Genomic DNA, 22,468 nt, shown 5'->3' with positions numbered 1-22,468 from the left:
GTATGTTCTCTCAGTTTTGGGTATGTACTTATGTTTCGCCTGATAGCTAGATGAGCGCTCAGTACTATTAGTAGGAGTAGTAATATATGAAGTAGTGTCACAAGGAGTAGCAGGGCGTGGCCGCAGCTACAGCTATAGTAGCAGCATTTGTTGCAGAAATAGCCGTGTTTTACGGACGTTAAAGACTCCGTCCTCCCTGTGCAAACGGCCATGTGCATCACAACGTAATAGTTCATGGTGTTGCATGGGATTAGAAGAATCCTTCTCCTTGAAAAAATAACCTCAAACCAACTGTGTTGCAGATTTCTGGGGGGGGGGGGGGGGGGGGGGGGCTTCAGCTGAATTAATTGCGCTGGTTGACAAAGTGTCCGCAATACTATATTGTTTCAGCAACAACAACAAAAACACAAAAAAACGCGAAAAGATAAATTAAAACAGGCTGGGCATCTAGGCTGTATATTTTGGTATTGGTTTAAACTGTTTTATTCAACGTTTGTGCATTATTTACAAATAAAAAAACGCATATAGAGTAAACAACAACAAGCATAATGCTTATAGTGGTGTTTACAGTTTTCTAGAAAAATACATATAAATGGCGGCTATTGTACAGTTTAAAAGAAGAGCAAGCAAACATGAAAAGAAAATTGAATGAAAAATGTACATCAAAACAAAAATCCGTTTAAGAATACATATATGATATTTATGGTATTAGTGAGTAAGAGATAGAGAGGGAGGGGGGAGGGGGAGAGTGAGAGAGAGGGTGAGAGAGAATGAGAAAAGAAAGAGAGAGAGAGAGAGAGAGAGAGATAGATAGAGAGAGAGAGAGAGAGAGAGAGAGAGAGAGAGAGAGAGAGAGAGAGAGAGAGAGAGAGAGAGAGAGAGAGAGAGAGAGAGAGAGAGAGAGAGAGAGAGAGAGAGAGAGAGAGAGAGAGAGAGAGAGAGAGAGAGAGAGAGAGAGAGAGAGAGAGAGAGAGACGAGTAGACGTATCGATTGTGCTTTCACTTTACATGTTTATCTGTTCGAAACGGCCGGACTGTCCAATAAATTCCTGTACTGTTAAAAAGATTTTTTTGTTAATTTTTGTTTGCAAGGAGGGGTTTCCATGAAGTAGAATATCTGTGTGTATGAGGTTGTTGGTTAGTTTTGGTATTTGTCCGGTGAAAGGTGAATCTAAACCGCTGAGATATCTATGGTCATTAACAAACAAGTCGGCACAAACAAACAAGTCGGCACAAATAAACAAACAAACAAACAAACAAGTCGGCACAAACAAACAAACAAACAAACAAGTCGGCACAAACAAACAAACAAACAAGTCGGCACAAACAAACAAGTCGGCACAAACAAACAAGTCAGCACAAACAAACAAACAAACAAGTCGGCACAAACAAACAAGTCGGCACAAACAAACAAGTCGCCACAAACAAACAAACAAACAAACAAACAAGTCGGCACAAACAAACAAACAAACAAACAAGTTGCACGCGGATGAAGGTCCATTTAGATGTACATGTATTAAATCATGAACTACCCCGGCCGGGTCATACCTAAGACTTTAAAATTGGCAATGTAGTAGCTGCTCCGCCTGGCGTCTGGCATTATGGGGTTAGTGCTAGGACTTGTTGGTCCGGTGTCAGAATAATGTGACTGGGTGAGACATGAAGCCTGTGCTGCGACTTCTGTCTTGTGTGTGGCGCACGTTATATGTCAAAGCAGCACCGCCCTGATATGGCCCTTCGTGGTCGGCTGGGCGTTAAGCAAACAAACAAACAAACAAACAAGCAAACAAATCATTAACTAAAAAATCGTCTTTCATACCACCATTTTTATTTTTTATTTTTCCCCACGAAACTGTACTATGGAATTATCAGCCCTTGTCATCAGAAAATGCTTTTTAAACTTTTAATTACTCACGTTCTAAATATAGTTGGGAGACGAAACAAAACCATTGTTTACGCCAAAAGCCCTCAATCGCATTGAATTTTTCGTTCTTTTTAAAGTGAATCGTTTTTCTTTTTAAACCTTTCTAAATGTATATCATAGTGTATGGGTGCAAATAATAATTTTAAGCTAACATTTCTTGACAGTTAGATGTGTGTGTGTTTTCTTCCAGCAAAACAAGCCGTTGATAGAGAAAAGGCGACGTGCTCGGATCAACGAATGTCTCCTTCAACTCAAAGCACTGCTGATGAAGGATATGGGAAAAGAGGTAATTATCTGTCTATCTATTGTGTGTGTCTTTCTATGTGTGTGTCTGTTTGTCTGCGTGTGTCTGTCTGTCCCACTCTCTGTCTCTGTTTCTGTCTCTGTGTTTCTCTCACTCTCATTTTAAAGAGACTCGGGCTACTTTAAACGGTACATATTCATCACAAGGCATTGTAAAGGCTCTGTCCTTGTTTCCTTACTGTTTGGACTCTATATTGATGATTTGCCCTTACACCTAAAACACAAAAATGCTGTACTTAACCTATTCGCAGACGACTCCACACTTCACAGCAGTAATATATATATAAATCTCATAAAAAAACGTACTCCAAGAAAGTATATCATTATTAGTTCATTATGCATTACAAACAGAATGCCACTTACTCCTAAGAAAGCAAAAAGCATGCATGTTAACAACCATAAAACAAAAACACCAACGTCAACCTCTGAGCCTTGATCTACTGCCCAGGTCCGTCAACACCGTGTGCTTGGAGTTGTAATTGGTGATGAACTTAACTGGCGCTCTCAAGTTTATAAGCGTATTTCTAGAAACCTTTTCTTGTTTAATAAGCTCTGGCGCTTTGTTTCTACTGACGCACTCATAATGTTCTTCATCGCATATTGTCTCTCTCACATTCGCTGTTTAGTGCAATGCCAGTGATATTCATATAAAGAAAATAAACACACTTCACAAGAGAGGTGTACCATTGATAAATCGAGAACTCAATAAGAAAACTGAAGAAAAATACACCCAATTAAACATTCTTCCACCACAACAACAGTTCATTTTAAATGCTTGTGTTGTGACGTTCAAAATGTACAATAACGATACAACTTTGTACATCCAAGGCCTGTTGGAACGTCTTCCTGGTAGAGCCAGGCTTGCTGTCTGTCTGTCGGTTTGGAGTGGAGTCTGTCTTACTGTTGTGTTTGCGGGGCTTTTTTTCGCCAGTTATTTGTTCTGCTCTCGCAAAATTTGTTCCACTGATGTTTTGTTCAGTGGATTTTGTTTGTTTGTTGTTGTTGTTGAAATTACCAAGAATGTTAGCTTCTTTTCTTTACTCCAATCATATAACGAGTCGGATGGGTTGATGCGGAATGCAACTGTTGAAACTGTTTCAATATCCAACTTCTTGTTTGTATAACTATTGTTCTCTTAATCGTTTTGCTATCTATTATTATTATTATTATTATTATTATTATTATTATTATTATTGTTATTATTATTATTATTATTATTATTATTATTTAAGTTATTGAGACATCCCAGTGCACTAAGGGATTTATAGAGCAAATCGAGAAAATTCATTATTGAACGAAGCGCATAGCGCTGAGTTCAATAATTATTTTCGAGATTTGCTCTATAAATCCCTTAGTGCACTGGGATTGTTTCAATAACGATATTGTCAGTACCGCCATAGAAAAAAGAAGATTCCAAACGCACATTTTGCAATGCGCATTTGAATAGGCATAACTGTGTGGTCAGGTCGTGCACAGTAAAGATCTACTTTTGTGTGGGGTGTCTCAAGTGTGTCGTGCTTTCGTCACACGCATTTTAATTTCTGTTGGTAAATTCCAGTGTAGCGTTAATCTGAACAGTGATGATCTTTCAGAGAGACCTCATTTGAACTCGGAGAAAGGCTCTTCATTATTTGCGATTCGAAACCTCCAGTCGAGCTTCGACGGATTGACTATGCGGAGTGACTCCCCTTGAATTGACTCAAAGCGGGACTCGACGGTTCGCACATTTTCAAAACAAATGTGGCACATTTCTCGTGTTCTATCTTCGCTCATCGGGGAGTCTGATACTAAACATGAACGGTAAGAATGCTCTGAACCCTACACGTATTATATCCCCATCGTTTTTTCGTTCACATTTGCCCAACATGTTAATTTGCTGAGCGGGGTTAATGTCGTCTGCTAGGCTACCTGCCAACCTGGGCAATGGAACGACTGCAGTCTGCACTGAGTCTGTACGCATGAGGCAGGCTGCTAATAAATCTTATATATGGTAAGAACGTTCTGAACCTTACACGTTTTCGATTACGATTGTTCTTGCTTTGAAATAATAATTCTGAAACCATTCATTTACTGAACTGATGTAGTCGTATTTCTGTGTTGTCTGCTACAGAGTCGATCGAGTCAGTCTTCCAAACTGGTCTAGCTGGTACGTTATCGGAATAACACTTGTGTTTTCTGTTAGCCGCTGGGAATTGTATACTAACTCATCATTTGGTAATGTGGATGATAAGCTACATGCCACTAACACGGCATATGAGAAGAATCTATGCAAGTCGGCGAAAATTAGATGAAACACAGCGGCTTCTATTTTTTTAGATCACTGGCACTGGCACAGGCACATGCAATCTGTCAGAAAAAAACCCACTTCTGCTTTAATTGAGAAGCAGGGAATTTATGGTCATTTGGTATTGTGGAGAATATAAGCTACATGTCATTAATTAATTCTGAGGATGAGAGCACAGTCTTGCTTAGGCAAAGGGCGTAAGAATACGCTCTGTGGAAAAGTTAGCGCACTCCAAGAGTGCGCTAACAGTTTTAGCGCATCGCCATTAGCCAATCAACTGGTTCACATCAGTCATGTGACACCAGTACTTACTGACAATTATTATTATTATTGTTATTGTGATCATTTTTATGCGCCTAATCTAGATATAGCCCTAGGCGCTTACTATTAATCGACGTTCTCATATTCGTGAGTTTAGATGTTGATCTCCGAGTTTTCAATCGTGGCTCATGTTTCCTTTTCTCATTTTGAATCAGATATGTCTCCAACTATCACTTAGGCAACTTTATGAGAAATGTCCCTGACTATCTCCAGAAGCAATCAGCATGTTTGCATTGTCATAGCAATACCTTGCTATACCCAAGATCGGTGTGTATCCATGGATCATTTGGCCAATAAATGTCATCAAGGCACCGATTCCATGTTGATATTTGATACCGAACAAAGGACCTACACTAATAAATTGGTATCGGCATGTCTGGCCCACCCAAAGCCTAGTGTCCGAGCTTTTACAACCAGCACCATTATTCCCCAGCTGGCTGGACTTTGTGGACAGACAGTCGTGGCCGCAGCCTCGCTCTCAATATTGTGCATATTAAGTAGGTTGACTGAAAAGACCTCCCAGATGTGAAGAGTTCCTTTCAAGGGGAATAATTGTGATGACGCTGTAACAGATACTGAGCTGTCTTGTGTGTCGTCGTAAATCGCAAGACAGTCTGTGGACTGACTGGGCAGTGGACAGTAAAGTGGACAGTATGGCTTAACCGCGTGTCTGGGGTGAGACGGGAGCGTTCATTATGGCTGGGGTATTTAGTTTCACCTTAGAAAATTATATGTCTTTACCAAGAGATTCCATTCAAATAATAAATTGACAGCTTGTCACACAAACATTCTTAAATCATAAAAGAATTATTTTTTTTATCAAGACAAGATCAGAACAATTCGAAGTTTTGAAAGTTTGAAAAAAGAAAAGCCCGGAAGCAGGGTCACGCAAGGTCGTGGTTCTCGTAGCAGACGACGGTTTATAGGCATAACTGTTGACATAACAGTCAAAAGCCATCGCTAGAGTTCTTGTGAACCACAGCCGTTTGTTTCGTGCATAGTCAGGGGTACATAATAACGTGCTATTGCAGATAAGCTCACGTTGAGTCGCATTCAAATTACTAACTGACGACTATATTGTGAAAAAGGGAAACTGGATCACACGGGTTCACGATGGCTCAGGGGTAAGATAAACCACGCAAAAATAAATTCTTTGAAAATTGCTCGCTCTTTACGGAGGGCACCTAGGATGTTCCCGTTTGGTGAGCGTTCAACTGGAACTGTGTGTAAAAGCTTGACCGTATCTGTGATGGTTTACGGGAGGCTTACTGTGCCTTTAACTCACTCAGGATCCTTCTCTGTTTCTGTGTGTGTGTGTGTGTGTGTGTGTGTGTGTGTGTGTGTGTGTGTGTGTGTGTGTGTGTGTGTGTGTGTGTGTGTGTGTGTGTGTGTGTGTGCGTGTCCATTTCATACTAATTCATTTATACTCGACTCAGCACTAACTCTATCGTAGTGTGAGTTGTGTGTGGCATGTAAGCCACAGGAGGGAAACAAAAATAGACACTTGTTCGTGAAATGTTGCAACTGTGTCAGCGATAGACGTAGAAGGGTCAGCATAAATCGCCTGTGCACAGCAGTTTAATGTGCGAGTGCTGTCTGGCTGTCTCCCTGTGTCCATTTAGCCAGGCAGGACAGTGAACGACTCCCTTGTTACAAACATTATGTACGTGTAAGTTCGGATGCGACTTTGGGAAATGGGGATGTGGAATTGAAGAAAGCTCTCTATTGTTACAAACATTATGGCTCGGAAAAAGAATTCAGGAGAGGAGGGAGAGAGAGGGGGGGGGGTTGAATTAAAAAGTCTATTGTTAGAAACATTATGTACGTATAGGTTGGGATGAGACTTGTGGGAATTGGGATGTTAAATGTAAGGAACATTCCCTCGTTACAACCATCACATTCATGGTTGCTTTGGTTTGGCGGAAACGACTTGAAAAAAAGACGATTCGGGGAGGTGTATTATTTGTAGGGGAATTCCATTCTTAAAAAATTGAATAATATATGTACGTTTAGTTTCGGATTGGACTTGAGGGAATGTGATGTTTCATGGAAGTAAGACTCCCTTTGTGAGCACGTGTTAGTTTAGATGCAACGATGGGGACGGAGAGTGTTGTCAATAGTGAGGAATCAAGACGCTGTTTTTAGATCCAAACTCCCAAAGCTTCTATTGCTTTGGGCTAAGATGATTGATCGTAATGTAGAAATGGGAAGATAATCAGAAGAAGAAAAAAAACAAAAACACATGCGTACACTGATATAGTCATTTACAGGAGCGGGTTAAAATATGAAAATAGAGAACGATTTTAAAGAACAGACGCTCGCGATCATACACACACACACACACACACACACACACACACACACACACACACACGAAGACCCCGTCCTCACCACCAACCACCACCCCTTCCCTCATTCTCCCGTCTCCGTGCGATAGAAACCTAGGTAACTCTAACCGGCGAAGGGGACCCCTGACAGAGTTGCTCCCCTTTGTGACAGTCGGTCTAAAACGCGGGATTAGAGCGAGGGATTAAAACCGCAAACTCCTCTGTCCGGACACAGCCAAGCTTTCCGCGCGGAATGGATGGCAGTGTCCACAGCGCTTTTGTCCGGAGGATTCAGCGGCCACTGGTCAGCGGCTGGCCTGTCTGTGTGGACATTGGTATCAAGATAACGGTGTTGACAGATTAGATTTTATGGCGGCCGTGCTTACATCACCTGGCGATATCTGATACGCCGAAAAGCTTTCTGGTTTGATTGTTGAATCCCGGATTTTTAGTGATTGTATGGCTGGCGCTGCTTTGTTAAAATCTGATAGCGTAAAGCTTGCGATTTTTATTGTAAAATCCCCCTTTCTAGTAGTTGCCGAATGGCTTGTACTGCTTTGTTATAAAGAAAACAGTCTGAGAGCTTTCCGGAATAAATGTGTGTGCATCTTTTGTTAACATGAATAGCCGTAGGATGGTGTAATTTTCAATTGAGATTGGAAGGTACGCTTGGTTAATGAGGTACTACTTTTTCAAGTCGTTTAATGTACTTTGGTTTAATTTGTTTTACACCCAAGAAGTCTGCAAGGAATTGTTGTGATTGATGATTCGATCGACGTAAACAGTTAAAATGTCATTTAGAAGGAGCTAATCATAATATGTGTCGTTACATTGTGTTTCGGAGCAAACGTGAGTAGATAAAAGACTTATTTATTTATCTATTTAGTTAGTTCTTTTTCTGTTTACAAAAGCAAAATGCGGTTATTTTCTGTCCATTCCCCCCAAAACCAACCTCACTCCATTTTTTTTCTTAACCAATACACACATTTATACCGTAAAGTTTCTTATTTACTACCTTCAAATTTAGATCATTTACCAAAATCCTGTACCTGTTTATTCGTCACTTTTTCTTTCCTGCTCTTTTAGTTGACCTCTTCATTCTTAACCTGGTGATAACAACGTGTTAAAAGCAGATACTTGCAGTCAAATCCTCCTCCCGTACGTGGCATTATATCACACTAATACCCCACAGGTGTTGACTTTGGTGGCAACTTCTAAGCAACCCGAGAGTATCCACAATTGCACTGATTTATTTCTCGGTCTTAAAGGAACAGGGCTTCCCGCAAAAAAAACCCCAGCTTTGTTCATTCTCTTATATCTGTTCAGGCTTTTGTAAGAAATATAAAGAGCATCGTTTAGTTTGGACAAATAACAAAAATCAATAACGTGGCTGCATCTTCTGCAGAGCGGGATTTTGTGTGTGCTAAATTAATTGACTAGATAAGTGCCAATCAAGTCAACACACAATTATCGCTCTGCACAGGAACAACTAAGTTGCTGATTTTTGGTATGTGTCCAAGTGGAGGGTTGTTCTTATCCCATGTAAGTATCCTGGCGAGATCTGAGATGGTGAATTGACAAGGGAAGCACAGTGCCTTTAAATTAGTAGTTAACTGCACGAAACTTGAGAGCAGGCGTGAAGAATGGACTTGAAGTGTTTGCTGTAGCTCTCTGGATTTGTGTTTGACGTCTTTATTCCCCTTTTTTGCCGTGTGATGTTTCTATCGTTTTGCTTGAAATGCCGAGTATTTTGCTCGCTTTCGTAATTCATACTGCTGAGTGGCTATCCTTGCAAGGGCGTGGTGTAATTTATGGTGGTATTTTCCCCAAAAGGACAGCTTTGCTTCTGACCTTTCTCACGAAACCCCAACTAATTCCCAGTTTTAATGCAACTTTATACGCATTTTTCAGGGTCGTTTTGTGTCTGAGCGATGCTTTTGGTTGTTTAGTATGTCCCCCTGCATTTGCTATTGGCAACCATACACACGTGACATTCGTTTGATGGGTAAGCCCGTAACAACCCGCATTTTGAGAATTAACAATGTCATGCTTAAAAAGTTAGCTATAACAAAATTATAGACATACAAACAAAGCAAAACTACAATGATAAATAAAAAGTCAAAGTTTTTTTTATAGCATAACTTAAAAGCGGCACATTGCGTACGTCAGTGTGAGCATGTGATTGTGAGACGTCTACTTAAGTAGAACAGGCCCGTTCACCTGTTGTTGTTGTTGTTTTCCTATTTCGTCATGTTTCTCGCTCAGATATCAAAAACCGTATCCTTTTAGTGGTGAATCTTGTGGCTCACTTTACGAGGAAAACTTGGAAAAAGTACTCCAGCCTTTCGACACAAACTAGGAAAAGTTGTTTCATTGCCTCGTATCACCTGCCAATCTTGAAAGAAGGGTTAGTTCCTCGTTTGTTTTGTATCTGTTTCCTCATCGCTGCGCATGTCCACACGTGACGTGCACGTGCCTTCTTGTATGGAAAGCACGCGAAAAACGCGTGGAACCTCAGACAACAAAAAGAGAAGTGAATTACTCTCAGTGTGAAGGCAAACCCTCAATTGTTCATTGTTGCGGCAAAACGATCATCAGGAAGTATTGCATTAATTGTTTGTTTAACGTTACAGCCACAAAGATAAGCAGGAAAAAAACTAATATATACATGAATCACTACCGGTAAACAAGCCTGCCGACGTGTCACTGTTGGCTTTTGAATACTGATGATAAAAAATTAAGTTATGACTCTGACCATCATTTCGCCACACTAGCTACACTTTCGAAGCTTAGTTTATTATCTGTACCATAAGGGTTTGTCTGTCTGTCCACTTTCTGTACCATGGGTCGACGTACTGTTTTGTTTTGTCATAAATCAAACGTTCCAATAACTGACCATTCTTGTATGTTTGATGCTGATAATAGTGTTAACAATTCCTCCCACCGTACGCACAAACAAAGCTTTAGCTCTCAAAATAAGTTACCTTCCATTGTCAAAATTATGTTTGCCCAGATGTGTTGAACATGCGTACTTTCTACACAACTACTCCGTGGGCTGAACACCTGTACAGTCACATCTTTGACGTGCACACACCACATAAGATTGACATCTCCGTCTTTTGCCTTTAGGGACTAATTACATTCCGGGTTACAGGTGTCTGTGTTGTTTACATATGACGGCAGGTATACTAGAATGTTTTATTTTTTTTACTGCAGAAATAATCGTCATGAAGAACGATCGGTCGGGAAGAACAGGATCATAATCTATTAATAAAAAGAGTTATCGAAAGTTCTTACACTTTATGACATTTTAATATCATATTAACAAAAGTTCGTGGTACATTGACTTAGTGGCAGTAGGTGTATTTCTTAAAACAATACAGACGTATTGTTAAAGGCACAGTAAGCCTCCCGTAAACCATCACAGATACGGTCAGGCTTTTACACACAGTACAAACACCCTTTCATTTAAACACTCACCGATTGAGAAACATCCTAGGTGCCCTCCGAAAAGAGCGAACAATTTTCAAAGAATTTATTTTTGCGCGGTTTATCTTACCCCTGAGCCATCGTGAACCTGTGTGATCCAGTTTCCCTTTTTCACAATGTAGTCGTCAGTTAGTCATTTGAATGCGACTCGATGTGAGCTTATATACAATAGCACGTTTTTATGCACGAAACAAACGGCTGTGGTCCACAAGAACTCTAGCGATGGCTTTTGACTGTTGAGAGGAACGGCGATATACATAAACCGTCGTCTGCTACGACCCTTGCGTGACCCTGCTTCCGGGCTTTTCTTTTTTCAAACTTTCACAACTTCGAATTGTACTGATCTTGTCTTGATGAAAAAAGAATTCTTTTATGAGGAAAGAATGTTTGTGTAACAAGCTGTCAATTTATTATTTAGATTTTAAAAGTTAGGTCTAGCGCAAAAACGCACCACGGTCCAAAAACATGTTGATAATCATCGATTCACGGCTATCGCCAGTTTACATCGATAGAATGAGACCCGAAGGGAAGTATAACTCATGTTTGACCTGAGTTCAGGATGGGTCCAAAAAGTGTTCGAAGAGACAATCTGCAAAATTAATTCTTTACAAATTGCTCGCTCTTTACGTAGGGCACCTAGGATGTTCCCGTTTGGTGAGCGTTCAAATGGAAGGGTGTTTGTACTGTGTGTAAAAGCCTGACAGTATCTGTGATGGTTTACGGGAGGCTTACTGTCCGGGCGTGATTTCCGGTATCATAACAGCCGTCCAGCACCAAAACGAGGCGCCATTGTTGTAGAAGACCAAGTCCACAAAAATAAATTCTTTGAAAATTTCTCACGCTCGACAGAAAGCAGCCAGGATGTTCCCGTTCTGTGAGCGTTCAAATGGAAGTATGCTTGTCCTGTATGTAGACGCTCGGGGAGCTCTGTGATGGTTTACGGGAGGCTTACTGTGCCTTTAATGTCTTACTGAATGTAATAGTTTTGTTTTTAAAATCGTTACCAGGCAGGTTACGTGTGTCTAATAAATGGTCTATGTTAATGTATTCATTTTACTAAACACAATTCCCTGTAATTTCTATTTTTAGAGTCGCACCGGCCTCCTCGAAAACGATGGCCATTAGTCATGCGTTCTGCCACACCAATAGTGATGCAGGAAAGCATGATAGCAGCTGGTGTACACGGAGACACGGATTATCCAATGACTAAAGCTTTGTATTCAATGTTTAACCATAGACCATGTATCCTGGACTAGCTCTCTCTCCGCTCTTTCTCTCTATTACGAGGTAGCGGCCTCTCGCATTTAGGAACCTACGCTTACATGGCCTTTCAGAAATCAAGGGGATGTCATATCCGGTGTCGATTGTAAACATGGACGAAGTTGCCGAGGTAAGTTCTGAAAATGCTAAAATAAACTCAGCTAAAGTGCATATGGAACATGTTTTTCGATGAGTTTTGTTAAGTTTAGTTTGGAGTTTTGTAAAATCCAGTTCATTGTCACCTCCCATTGTCACAAATAACTGGAGCGTACTTTCTTTTCACTGTCTTCGAATCGCTGGCCTTTCAAACCAGACGCTAAGCGCCCCTGAAAGTCGAGCGTCGTAACCTCGAAGGGTCACGTGACGAGTTGGCGGTCCAGGCTATTTGGTCTATGGTTTAACATACACTGAATCCTGCAGGCATTACTCTTGAAATGTCTGAAGTAAAAGCATTGAAAACGTGGTAGAAGACAGAAAACATCAAATGCGTCTGTGATTGTTCATTTTGCAAGAGCAGTTTCTACTCCTTTTCTTGTTGTCAACCTGAGTATGTCTCTGTGTCGATTCCTCCTTTACAGTGTATGTGAATGTGGCACGCCAGAACATAGAAAACAAAATACTGTGTTGTAAAAGGGAGAGAGGAAGTGACAGACAAACAGACACAACAACAGGTGATCAGAGACAGTCTTCCAGACAAACATGACCAAACATCCCCATTCAAACTCCACACGGACAGAAAGTCAAGCGGTGCGTTTCTGATCCTTAACCCCCCTTGAAGTCCAACCCTTTTTACCCCTTGTCTTCAATTATCCCTACATGGGGGAAAATTACAGAAACTCCGCCAACCCTTTATGAGGAAAATCCAGCACAAGCAGACGTACAATGGAACAGTAAATCCTTCACACGGGCGACACGCTACCACCGGTCATCGGAATGACACGCTGGCCGGTGAATGATGAAAGCCGTGGTCATCCAGCAGTTAAAGATGAATTGACGGCCAGTGTGGCCTGGTTTAAAGGCTAGGCGTGCCGTATTGTCCTGCCATCAGGGTCCTCAGCATCCCTTTAACACCGTCACGATAACGTCGCTTTAAATGTTGTGAAAGTTGAACCGGTTGCTGGCGTAGAAGTGGTTCAAACGATGACGTGACCTTTGGTCAAATTTTTTAAAAACTAAACTTTTTAGGTGATACATCTTTTTTCAATTAATCTGTTTTCACCCTTTAGTATAATTATTTCGGTTCTGAATTTTTGTATTTTATGAATATCTATAGTCAGTTTTCCTCTTCTGTTTGTATGTGAGATTGTTCACAACATCCGGTCGACCTCCTCCACCATAACCCAACCCCCCCCCCCCTCCCCCTTCTCAGATACTTCTTTGCTTAAATCTAAATTCTGCTACCTATATACAGATCAACAGCAACAATAAAGACAGCAGCACAACGAAAGCAAAAACAGCGACGACAATAACAACAAAGAAGAATGTTTACGTAGCTTCAGATAGTCTTTTTAATGGTCCCTCTTTCAAATCTTGTTGACCACGTACGTGTTGTGTATAGTTTTGACAGACATTTGACGCTCGTGGGAACAGAAACATTGTGTTTCGTGCAGTTAACTACTAACGATCATATCAGTTTAGCCAGCATTTCTTATTGTGTTCCAGTCCACACCTCTCTTGTCAAAAATGTCACCTATACGTTATCTCTCAGGCGGCCAAAATGTTTATTGAAATTTTATGTATCAAGCTTTATCACATTAACACGCCCGTGATAATATATGGCAAAGAAATCACACCGTGTTAAACCCGCGCTGTTGTTGGAATAATCCCCATGTGAAAAGGTCGGGCTGATTTCATTGTAATTTGACACTTGACTTTCACAAAGCCAGTCAGATACTTTCAAGAAAATGACAGGGTTGCCGACACCTTACGAGTGAAAAGTCTGATGAAAAGACGGAAGAACGTAGCTGAAAGTTCGGGAGAGGTTCTTCTTTGGTAAACGCCCTTAGCTGCTTTTGTGTGGACGACAGCTGTTAGCTTCTTCCTATCGTTCTCTTGTTTGAACGTTAGTTCAGCGGTTGAGAGAAGAGAGGACACGGTTTCTAGGGAATGGAGGAACTCGGGGAGGATGATGCAGTAAGTGGTGGTGGGACTGTTCTTGGGAGATGGAGGGACACGGTGGGGATTTGAGGGGTCTGATAGACAAGTGATAATGTAAGTGTACTTCCACGACCCGGTACCCCACCTCTCTCTCTCTCTCTCTCTCTCTCTCTCTCTCTCTCTCTCTCTCTCTCTCTCTCTCTCTCTCTCTCTCTCTCTCTCTCTCTCTCTCTCTGTCGACTGTCATTACGATGATGAGGATTATTATTATGATTAATATCATTATGATTATTATTCATGAAGCATGTAATTTTGAAACTTTGTACACCCCGAATTGAAATGGGCCCAAGGCCTAATCAATAAACCCTCCAGACTCCAGACTCTCTCTCCCTCTCTCTCTCCCTCCCTCTCTCTCTCTCTCTCTCTCTCTCTCTCTCTCTCTCTCTCTCTCTCTCTCTCTCTCTCTCTCTCTAAAGGGCACGTTGTAAGATTAGGCCCTTGGCTTAAAATGTTTACCCTTTATGTCAATAAAATGTTCTAAGTCTAAGCCTAAGTCTCCCTCTCTCTCTCTCTCTCTCTCTCTCTCTCTCTCTCTCTCTCTCTCTCTCTCTCTCTCTCTCATATCATATCACCCTTCCTTTTTCTCTTTAATTGTTGTGTGTTTTTGTCTTGTGACTGATTTAATCGAAAGTTGGCACACAATTGTTCTAAGCGCTTTATCAAAAGAACAACATTACGTGTGTGGTTTTTTTTTTAATGATATGTTACCCCTAGTCCGTATTCCCCCCATCTTGTGTGTACATGTTTTTTCGTCGTTCATTTCTTTACTTTCTTTCTTTCTTTCTTTCTTTCTTTTTTCTTTCTTTTTTTCTTTGTTTCAACCCTGCTTCTTTCTTTCTTTCCCTATTCCGTATTCGGTCCTTCTTTGTTTGATCTATACAGTTAATTATTATAAGAAATTCGCGTTTGCGTAAAAGGCTATAGACTTCTCTCTAATCGTAGAAGAAGCGCGTATCCTCCATCAAATAAAAACAAACAAAACACGAATCCCGCCGACGCCCTATAATCTGATAATCCGCCCTAGCGCCACCATTCGGCGGATCACGTCGCCACGAATTTGTCTCCTTCCGCTGACACGCGCAAACATGGGGTCACTACTTTCACTGAGAGCGTGCCACTGTCGTCGTCTGCCTCCACCCTTCACTCTCAGCTCCAGAAGCAGTAATGGGGGTTGAAAAGGAGACAGTTCGTCCCTTAAAATCCGGCGCTCCCTGAACTAAAGGTAAACGAAAGGAAGCTTTCGCAGTGCTTGGCTGTCCCCATCCCCACCACCGCCACCCCCTACCCCGCCGGATTTGGGATTAGAACTGTAGAGGTTTGCGAAAGGGAGAGCGATGTGGGGAAGAGTGGGTGGTAGAATGGGGGGAGGGGGGGGGGGGGTGAGAAAAGCTGAAGCGTACATAAAAGTAGGCCTATTTGTTCAAGACGATAGCTCATGATGGATTTTTGACGGGTTGACTTGAACGCGTTCTGCGAAATAGAACGTTCTGTTTATCTCTTTTGGTATGAGAGAATGGGGTAGATACAGCTGAACATCTCAAGAAAAAAACCGTACAAATTGAGTTTCAGTTTGTAGTATTATAAGAGAAATAAACTTTTTCGTTTGACATCTTGAAGGCATTTGCGCTTTCTTTTCTGGCCCCCCTAAACAATCCATGATTCCTTTGGATGTATGTGTATAGTTTTGTTTCAAAATAAATAAATGGTAACTGTCTTCATTCTGTATTATCATTATATCGTTTTGTGTAACTACACTTTTTTCCAAACAAGAAAACTCCCTTCGAGACCGCAAAAGACTTCAAACGTTTATTTAAAATGTGTTTCTCCTGCTCAATAGAGATACGATCGCCAAATGTGTTCTGTTTTCGCTTCAGTTGTAAACAGCTGTCTTTCATCAACGTTTACTAAGCACTTTGACAAAGTTTATCATACGATGGAGGTAAACACATTATCAGCCTCTTGTTTGAATGTATCACAGAGCGCTTTTATCAACGTTTCCGTAAAACTGGGGCTTTGGGAAATCTGCATTAGGATTTAGCTACGTTTGAAGTAAATGTTATTGTCAGTAAATCACATGTGGGGTTAGTACTTTAGAAATGTTGTTTACGTGTTTGATCCCCGACTTCCGAAATACAGTCAGGTGTAGATTAGTGTTTTATCCTACATACGTGAGAGAGACACCCGTGAGATAATAATCGTTCAAATCACACGTGTGTATATCATGTAAATGAGGTCATGTCAAGCAAGTCTGGCAGGGACCTGTTTTTCCACTGCGTATGATGCCAAAGTCACCGAGACAAACGTCATTTTTGAAACACAAATTGCGCTCGCTAATTACCCTCGATGAATCTTTAGAACTAACACGTCACGCCACACTTTCATAGTGACGTTTCTTTGCTTTGACGTAATAGATTGCACGAGGCTTTAGAAGAGATCGAGGTTCTAAAACAAGCGTCTTCAATTTAGCTGCCTCGAATGCAGGACATTTTCAGTAAAATACACGTAAGTACAGTATGTAGGATAAACAGAATACTACATGGCTTGCTGTGTCGTACCAGATTTACACTCGTTGCTTTTTCAAATAGTGAACAGCTCGCTTTCGCTCGCAGTTCAATATTTTAAAAAACAACTCTTGTAAATCTGGTACGACACAGCAAGCCATGTAGTATTCTCTATGTCAACGAGCTCCAAACAAGACGCGTTTCGTGAAAATCAACTCAGCTAAGCATCGTCAACCTTTCTCTGTCTGTCTGTCTGTCCCTATCTCTTTCTCTCTCGGTCTGTCTGTCCCTGTCTGTCTGTTTGTCTCTCTGTCTGTCTGCCTGTCTGTCTCGCTCCTCCATTCCCCCACACACTCACCGTGCAAACACATACTTGTTATGTGTGTGTGTGTGTGTGGGGGGGTCTGTCTGTGTGTCTCTCTGTCTGCCCGTCTGTCTGTTAGGATAATGGGTAATACTATTAGACACAAGCGTTCAAATACCCGAAAAGACAATTACACACTTAAACAAATGTCAGACTTTGACAAACAAATGCGCAAATAAACTACAGGCACAATGTGTCGCTCTAACTCTCACAGTTCATAAGTCGAGAAGGTAAAAATCCTAGTTGATCCTTTACGATGACAAATGCCATGTTGGGAGATTAGTGGTGTCAGAAAGCATCACCCTAAAAACGCTAACAACTCACTCGCACGTTCCGGGGAGGGAAATGAAAAAGCCCTTTTGACATGATACACGTCTTGGGGAGGTAAACAGAACAGCTTGTAGGTGGTAATGATTTATTTCATCATTTTCTTCGTTGTTGGCGTGCTTCTGAAATATTATATTTGGTCTGTGAAGATCGACTATTTAGTCATTTTCATCGTCTTCAAAGTATAACGAATTAGAGACGGCACAATGAAGAGAGTCTGCACACGAAGTTGACTCTGAAAAATAAATCTCTCGCCGAACGTGGGGACGAACTCACGCTGACAGCGGCCAACTGGATACAAATCCAGCGCGCTACCGACTGAGCTACATCCCCGCCCTGCAATCAGATACAAAAACTAACTTATGTGCGACAATTAATGTATAAGCAGCCAAGCCGTTGATTTTGTTTGTTTGTATGTGTTCAAATGGAAGGATGCTCTAGCTAATATTCCTTGTACAAGACTAGCCACTATATACCTTTTCGGTATCTGAGCAGCTCTCGCGAGACACGCTATTTGTTATGCTTTGAACTTCGCGAGAACTTTGAACCTTGGCTTGTGCAGCTCGCACGAGATCGCTGTACCGCATGCTTTGCTATGCTCTGAAGTTTGCGAGAGATTACGAGAGCTTGGAATACCGATAGAGTCTATTATGCACTTATCCCGTGTAAAAGATTGAACACTATGTGCACCTATCCCGTGTAAAAGACTAGACAATATTATGCACTTACCCCGTGTAAAAGAATGGACACTATATGCACTTATCCCGTGTAAAAGATTGGACACTATGTGCACTTATCCCGTGTAAAAGATTGGACACTATGTGCACTTATCCCGTGTAAAAGATTGGACACTATATGCACTTATCCCGTGTAAAAGATTGGACATTATATGCACTTATCCCGTGTAAAAGATTGGACATTATATGCACCTATCCCGTGTAAAAGATTGGACATTATATGCACTTATCCGGTGTAAAAGATTGGACAATATGTGCACTTATCCCGTGTAAAAGATTGAACACTACATGCACCCATCGGGTGTAAAATATTAGACACTATATGCACCTATCCCGTGTAAAGACAGTGTCTGTGGTGGTTTACATGATTGTGTACACGATAAAGAGGCTACGTTTACCTTTATAATTGAATGCATTGTGCTACGTTTCACACACCCGAAAATATTTGCCAATTTAACAACGATTAGGCTACGTCTCGTTTCCTCTTCTCAAAGTAAATGGAAAATGCCAGGTTTAATAGTCTTACTGACCATTAAGGGTATTTAAAGACGGGACACTATGGTTATCTGATACACCGCCAGTTTTAGAGCTTAAGACGGTTTATAATTGCGATACGCTTAGCTGTCTAAACATCTCCCTTTCCTCCTCACAAACGATGTTTCCCTCAAATAGAGGCATTCTGCGTGTGAGTCTTGGTATAGTAGGTGTGCTGCAATCTTATTTTGTTTGTTTACTTATTTGTTTGCTTTTTACGATTTATTCAATTTTTTTGCAAAACAGTATGCAGCAAAGCAAACATGTAATTGTAATAATGAAGTACAACACGGTTACCTGGTTTTAGGCGTGCTCACTAAAAATCAGCGTAAAATGTGGGGGTCGACTTTTGTGTACAAAGTGTAAGAACAATATCAACAAGTAGTAACATAACTTTTAGCTTTTCATACGGGGCGTCGCAGAGTGTTGAACGTCTACACTTTGTATCTTCTGCTTCTGTGTATGTTATCTGATTGTTTGCCGATTTGTTAGAAACGTGTGTGACCCTCATCTTAACGGAATGAAATACGTTACACTGGTATAATCTGCCACGCCATAAACCACCAATCAGTGGAAGTGTTAAGCCTTGGTTAGAGGAAGCACCTCTGACCATACTGATAACTGCAAGGGGAACGTACATCCAACTGAAGACTTGTATGTGATAGTATTCAATACTTTATCGTCCCATTGCTGGGAAATGCAAATCGCTTCCTTCCGGTAGAAAGCTGGAAACAAATAGAGTCGTGCTACCCAGGTGTGTGTGTGTGTGTGTGTGTGTGTGTGTGTGTGTGTGTGTGTGTGTGTGTGTGTGTGTGTGTGTGTGTGTGTGTGTGTGTGTCTGTGTCTGTGTGTGTGTGTGTGTGTCGAGGCGTAATCAGTCCCCTGCACTTCTGGCAGAATGACCGAGGTCTTTTACGTGTCACGGCAGTGACATGGGGGTAGCTAGGACATCGATACCGTCTCTGGGACAAGAAGTTACCCTTTGTCTATCCCAGCCTGGATTTGAACCTGTGAACCTAGGATCACAAGTCTAGTGCTCTACTGAAAGATGTACCAATCCCCCCCCCCCCCCCCCCCCGACGAGATAGATGCACTGAACTAAGATTAAGATTTAGGGCTGGTCCTTTTCTTACTATCTGTCCTTGAGACGAACACAGACACACACATAAGGGTAAGAGAGGGAGAGACAGAGACAGAAAGACAGATAGAGGGAGAGAGATAGAAAGAAAGGGAAAGAGAGAGAGAGAGAGAGAGAGAGAGAGAGAGAGAGAGAGAGAGAGAGAGAGAGAGAGAGAGAGAGAGATTATTGTAACTGAAGTTTAAAAAAAAATTACATCCAAAACAAATTCATACATTCTGATATCCTTTATCATAGCGAATGACCATAGCATGTCCTTTATCGACCAACAGGGCCACAGAGGACGTATTTTCAAATAATAGAAACGGATAGACAAGCCTATAACCTCCGCACAATTGTGTTCACGAAGGGGCATACAGTGGAACCCCCAGTGTAAGGCTCCCTCCCTTTTAAGACAATGTCATAGAAGATTTTCTGTTGATAGTCGCTGTAAATTTACCCCGATTTTAAGACTCCCTCCTTTTTAACACCTGATTTTCTCAGATTGCTTGAGGTTTTAAAAGGGGGGAACCACTTTTCCTTTTCCCCCTCCTACTTTTCTATAAGCAAGGTCCGTGCTCACAAATCACTCGCTATATACCCATACTCCGCACAAAGTACGACTCTAAGTGGACACACCCGCAGACCGCAAAATTGCTGGTTTGCTCACAAATCATTTCTCTGAATGACGAGGAAGGAGTAGGAATGTTTCTCTGTGACTATTGGGCACACATACAAATCTCTGTCTGAATGGGCGGTATGAGTGGAAATCGCCGATTGAATATGGGTTAGTAGGAGGGAAATGTGAATATGAATGGGTCAGCAATGGCCAAAGAAAGACTGGACACGGGAAGTTTGCTGGACAGTCCAGTTTGCGGACCTGACTGACGCCATGGGGTGATAGCGTCGCGTGATAACGTCATCCGGGCACCCAGATAACGTCATTTAACGGCGGTATGATCAGCCTCTGACGCGCCTCCAGCATATAACCTCATCATGTCCGTTATAGTTACTGTAACTGCGGACATATATATTTTAGTTACTCAGTCAGTCTCTGACACGCCAATGGTCGGTGGACACTGGCAGAGATGCTGTTCTAATGTCGTTGCTGTAACTGCAGTTTTAAATTCACTCCTTTAACATTGGTTTTGTAAAATGAACGCAATTGTATGGTGGGTTGTTGGAATTCATCCCCTCTACTTCTTTGACATGTCAAGCTATTGCTGCCGTTTATGTACGATGGTTTTTCAAGTTCTTTTGGTGTTCTGAAACAGAAAAGTATCTGACGAAAAAAAAATAAGAAGGAAAAAAAGAAATTAGGTTGACCATTATATTCTTACGCGTTGACCTGAAAGGCGCTGGGAGTCGCACAAGTTGAATACTCTTTTAAATGAAATTCCGACACTGTTTAAAGGCACAGTAAGCCTCCCGTAAACCATCACAGATACGGTCAAGCTTTTACACACAGTACAAACACCCTTTCATTTAAACACTCACCGCTTGAGAACATCCTAGGTGCCCTCCGTAAAGAGCGAACAATTTTCAAAGAATTTATTTTTGCGTGGTTTATCTTACCCCTGAGCCATCGTGAACCCGTGTGATCCAGTTTCCCTTTTTCACAATGTACAGATGTAGTCGTCAGTAAGTAATTTGAATGCGACTCGATGTGAGCTTATCTGCAATAGCACGTTTTTATGCACGAAACAAACGGCTGTGGTTCACAATAACTCTAGCGATGGCTTTTGACTGTTGAGAGGAGCTGGCGATATGCATAAACCGTCGTCTGCTACAACCCTTGCGTGACCCTGCTTCCGGGCTTTTCTTTTTTTAAACTTTCACAACTTCGAATTGTACTGATCTTGTCTTGATGAAAAAAGAATTTTTTTATGATTAAAGAATGTTTGTGTAACAAGCTGTCAATTTATTATTTAGATTTTAAAAGTTAGGTCTAGCGCAAAAACGCACCACGGTCCAAAAACATTCTTCGGTCCACGGCTATCGCCAGTTTAGAATGAGACCCGAAGGGAAGTATAACTCATGTTTGACCTGAGTTCAGGATGGGTCCAAAAAGTGTCCGAGACAATCTGCAAAATTAATTCTTTGAAAATTGCTCGCTCTTTACGTAGGGCACCTAGGATGTTCCCGTTTGGTGAGCGTTCAAATGGAAGGGTGTTTGTACTGCGTGTAAAAGTCTGACAGTATCTGTGATGGTTTACGGGAGGCTTACTGTGCCTTTAATGTCTTTTAAAAAGTTTTGTTTCAGGAAACTAGTCATATGGTTATTTTTCTTTTTATTTAGGAAATATAGGTCAACACTTTTGTTGCAATTATTTTGGAAACTGTACCATCGGCGCGGAATATTAATATAGACTACACGTAGACCGAATTCATGGTAAACTGGCATTCATTTGTGTTGTACAGTAATTCTTACACTACAGGTAGACCAATTCTGCAGTAATCAAATTAACAAGAAATGTAAGCTTATGGAAAGAACAAAACATTCAATAGAACCTCGATCTATCGATATTAATTAACAGAGCACGGGCAAGATGCGCAACAGGAAAATAATAATGAAAGGGTGATCAAACAATAATGAAAAGGTGGCCACTTCGCCTAAATTTGAAACGACTGATATTTCTCTGCTGAACATTATAGAGTAAACCCAAAGTTTACCAGTAGGTAAGACAGTATAGTACATACCTGGCACATGCCTGCCCCAAGGCAGAATACCGCCGTTCACTTGACCAATCCATCAAAACATCACGTTCACATTCCTTCCCAAGTGTCTCGCCTTGGGTTTGGGCCAAGTCATAAAATCACACA

At 41.3% G+C, this 22,468-nt stretch overlaps 1 protein-coding gene across 3 annotated transcripts in view; it reads left to right on the top strand.

Annotated features, from left to right (window-relative positions):
- Positions 1–22,468, top strand: part of LOC138978563 (protein hairy-like) — a 51,154-nt gene that overhangs the window by 17,162 nt on the left and 11,524 nt on the right. For 2 of the 3 annotated variants that reach the window (XM_070351309.1, XM_070351308.1), the window contains exon 2: positions 2,115–2,210. In XM_070351309.1, coding sequence (XP_070207410.1) covers positions 2,115–2,210 — 96 coding nt within the window. Of the gene's footprint in view, positions 1–2,114; positions 2,211–14,076; positions 14,120–22,468 lie in introns of those variants that run through there. The other variant, XM_070351310.1, reaches the window with a different exon arrangement.

This window comes from Littorina saxatilis, linkage group LG10, assembly GCF_037325665.1.
Source record: "Littorina saxatilis isolate snail1 linkage group LG10, US_GU_Lsax_2.0, whole genome shotgun sequence".
Taxonomy (NCBI): Eukaryota; Metazoa; Mollusca; class Gastropoda; order Littorinimorpha; family Littorinidae; genus Littorina; species Littorina saxatilis.
The sequence above is the reverse complement of the archived record's forward strand: the minus strand, read 5'-3'. Positions and strand labels throughout refer to the sequence as shown.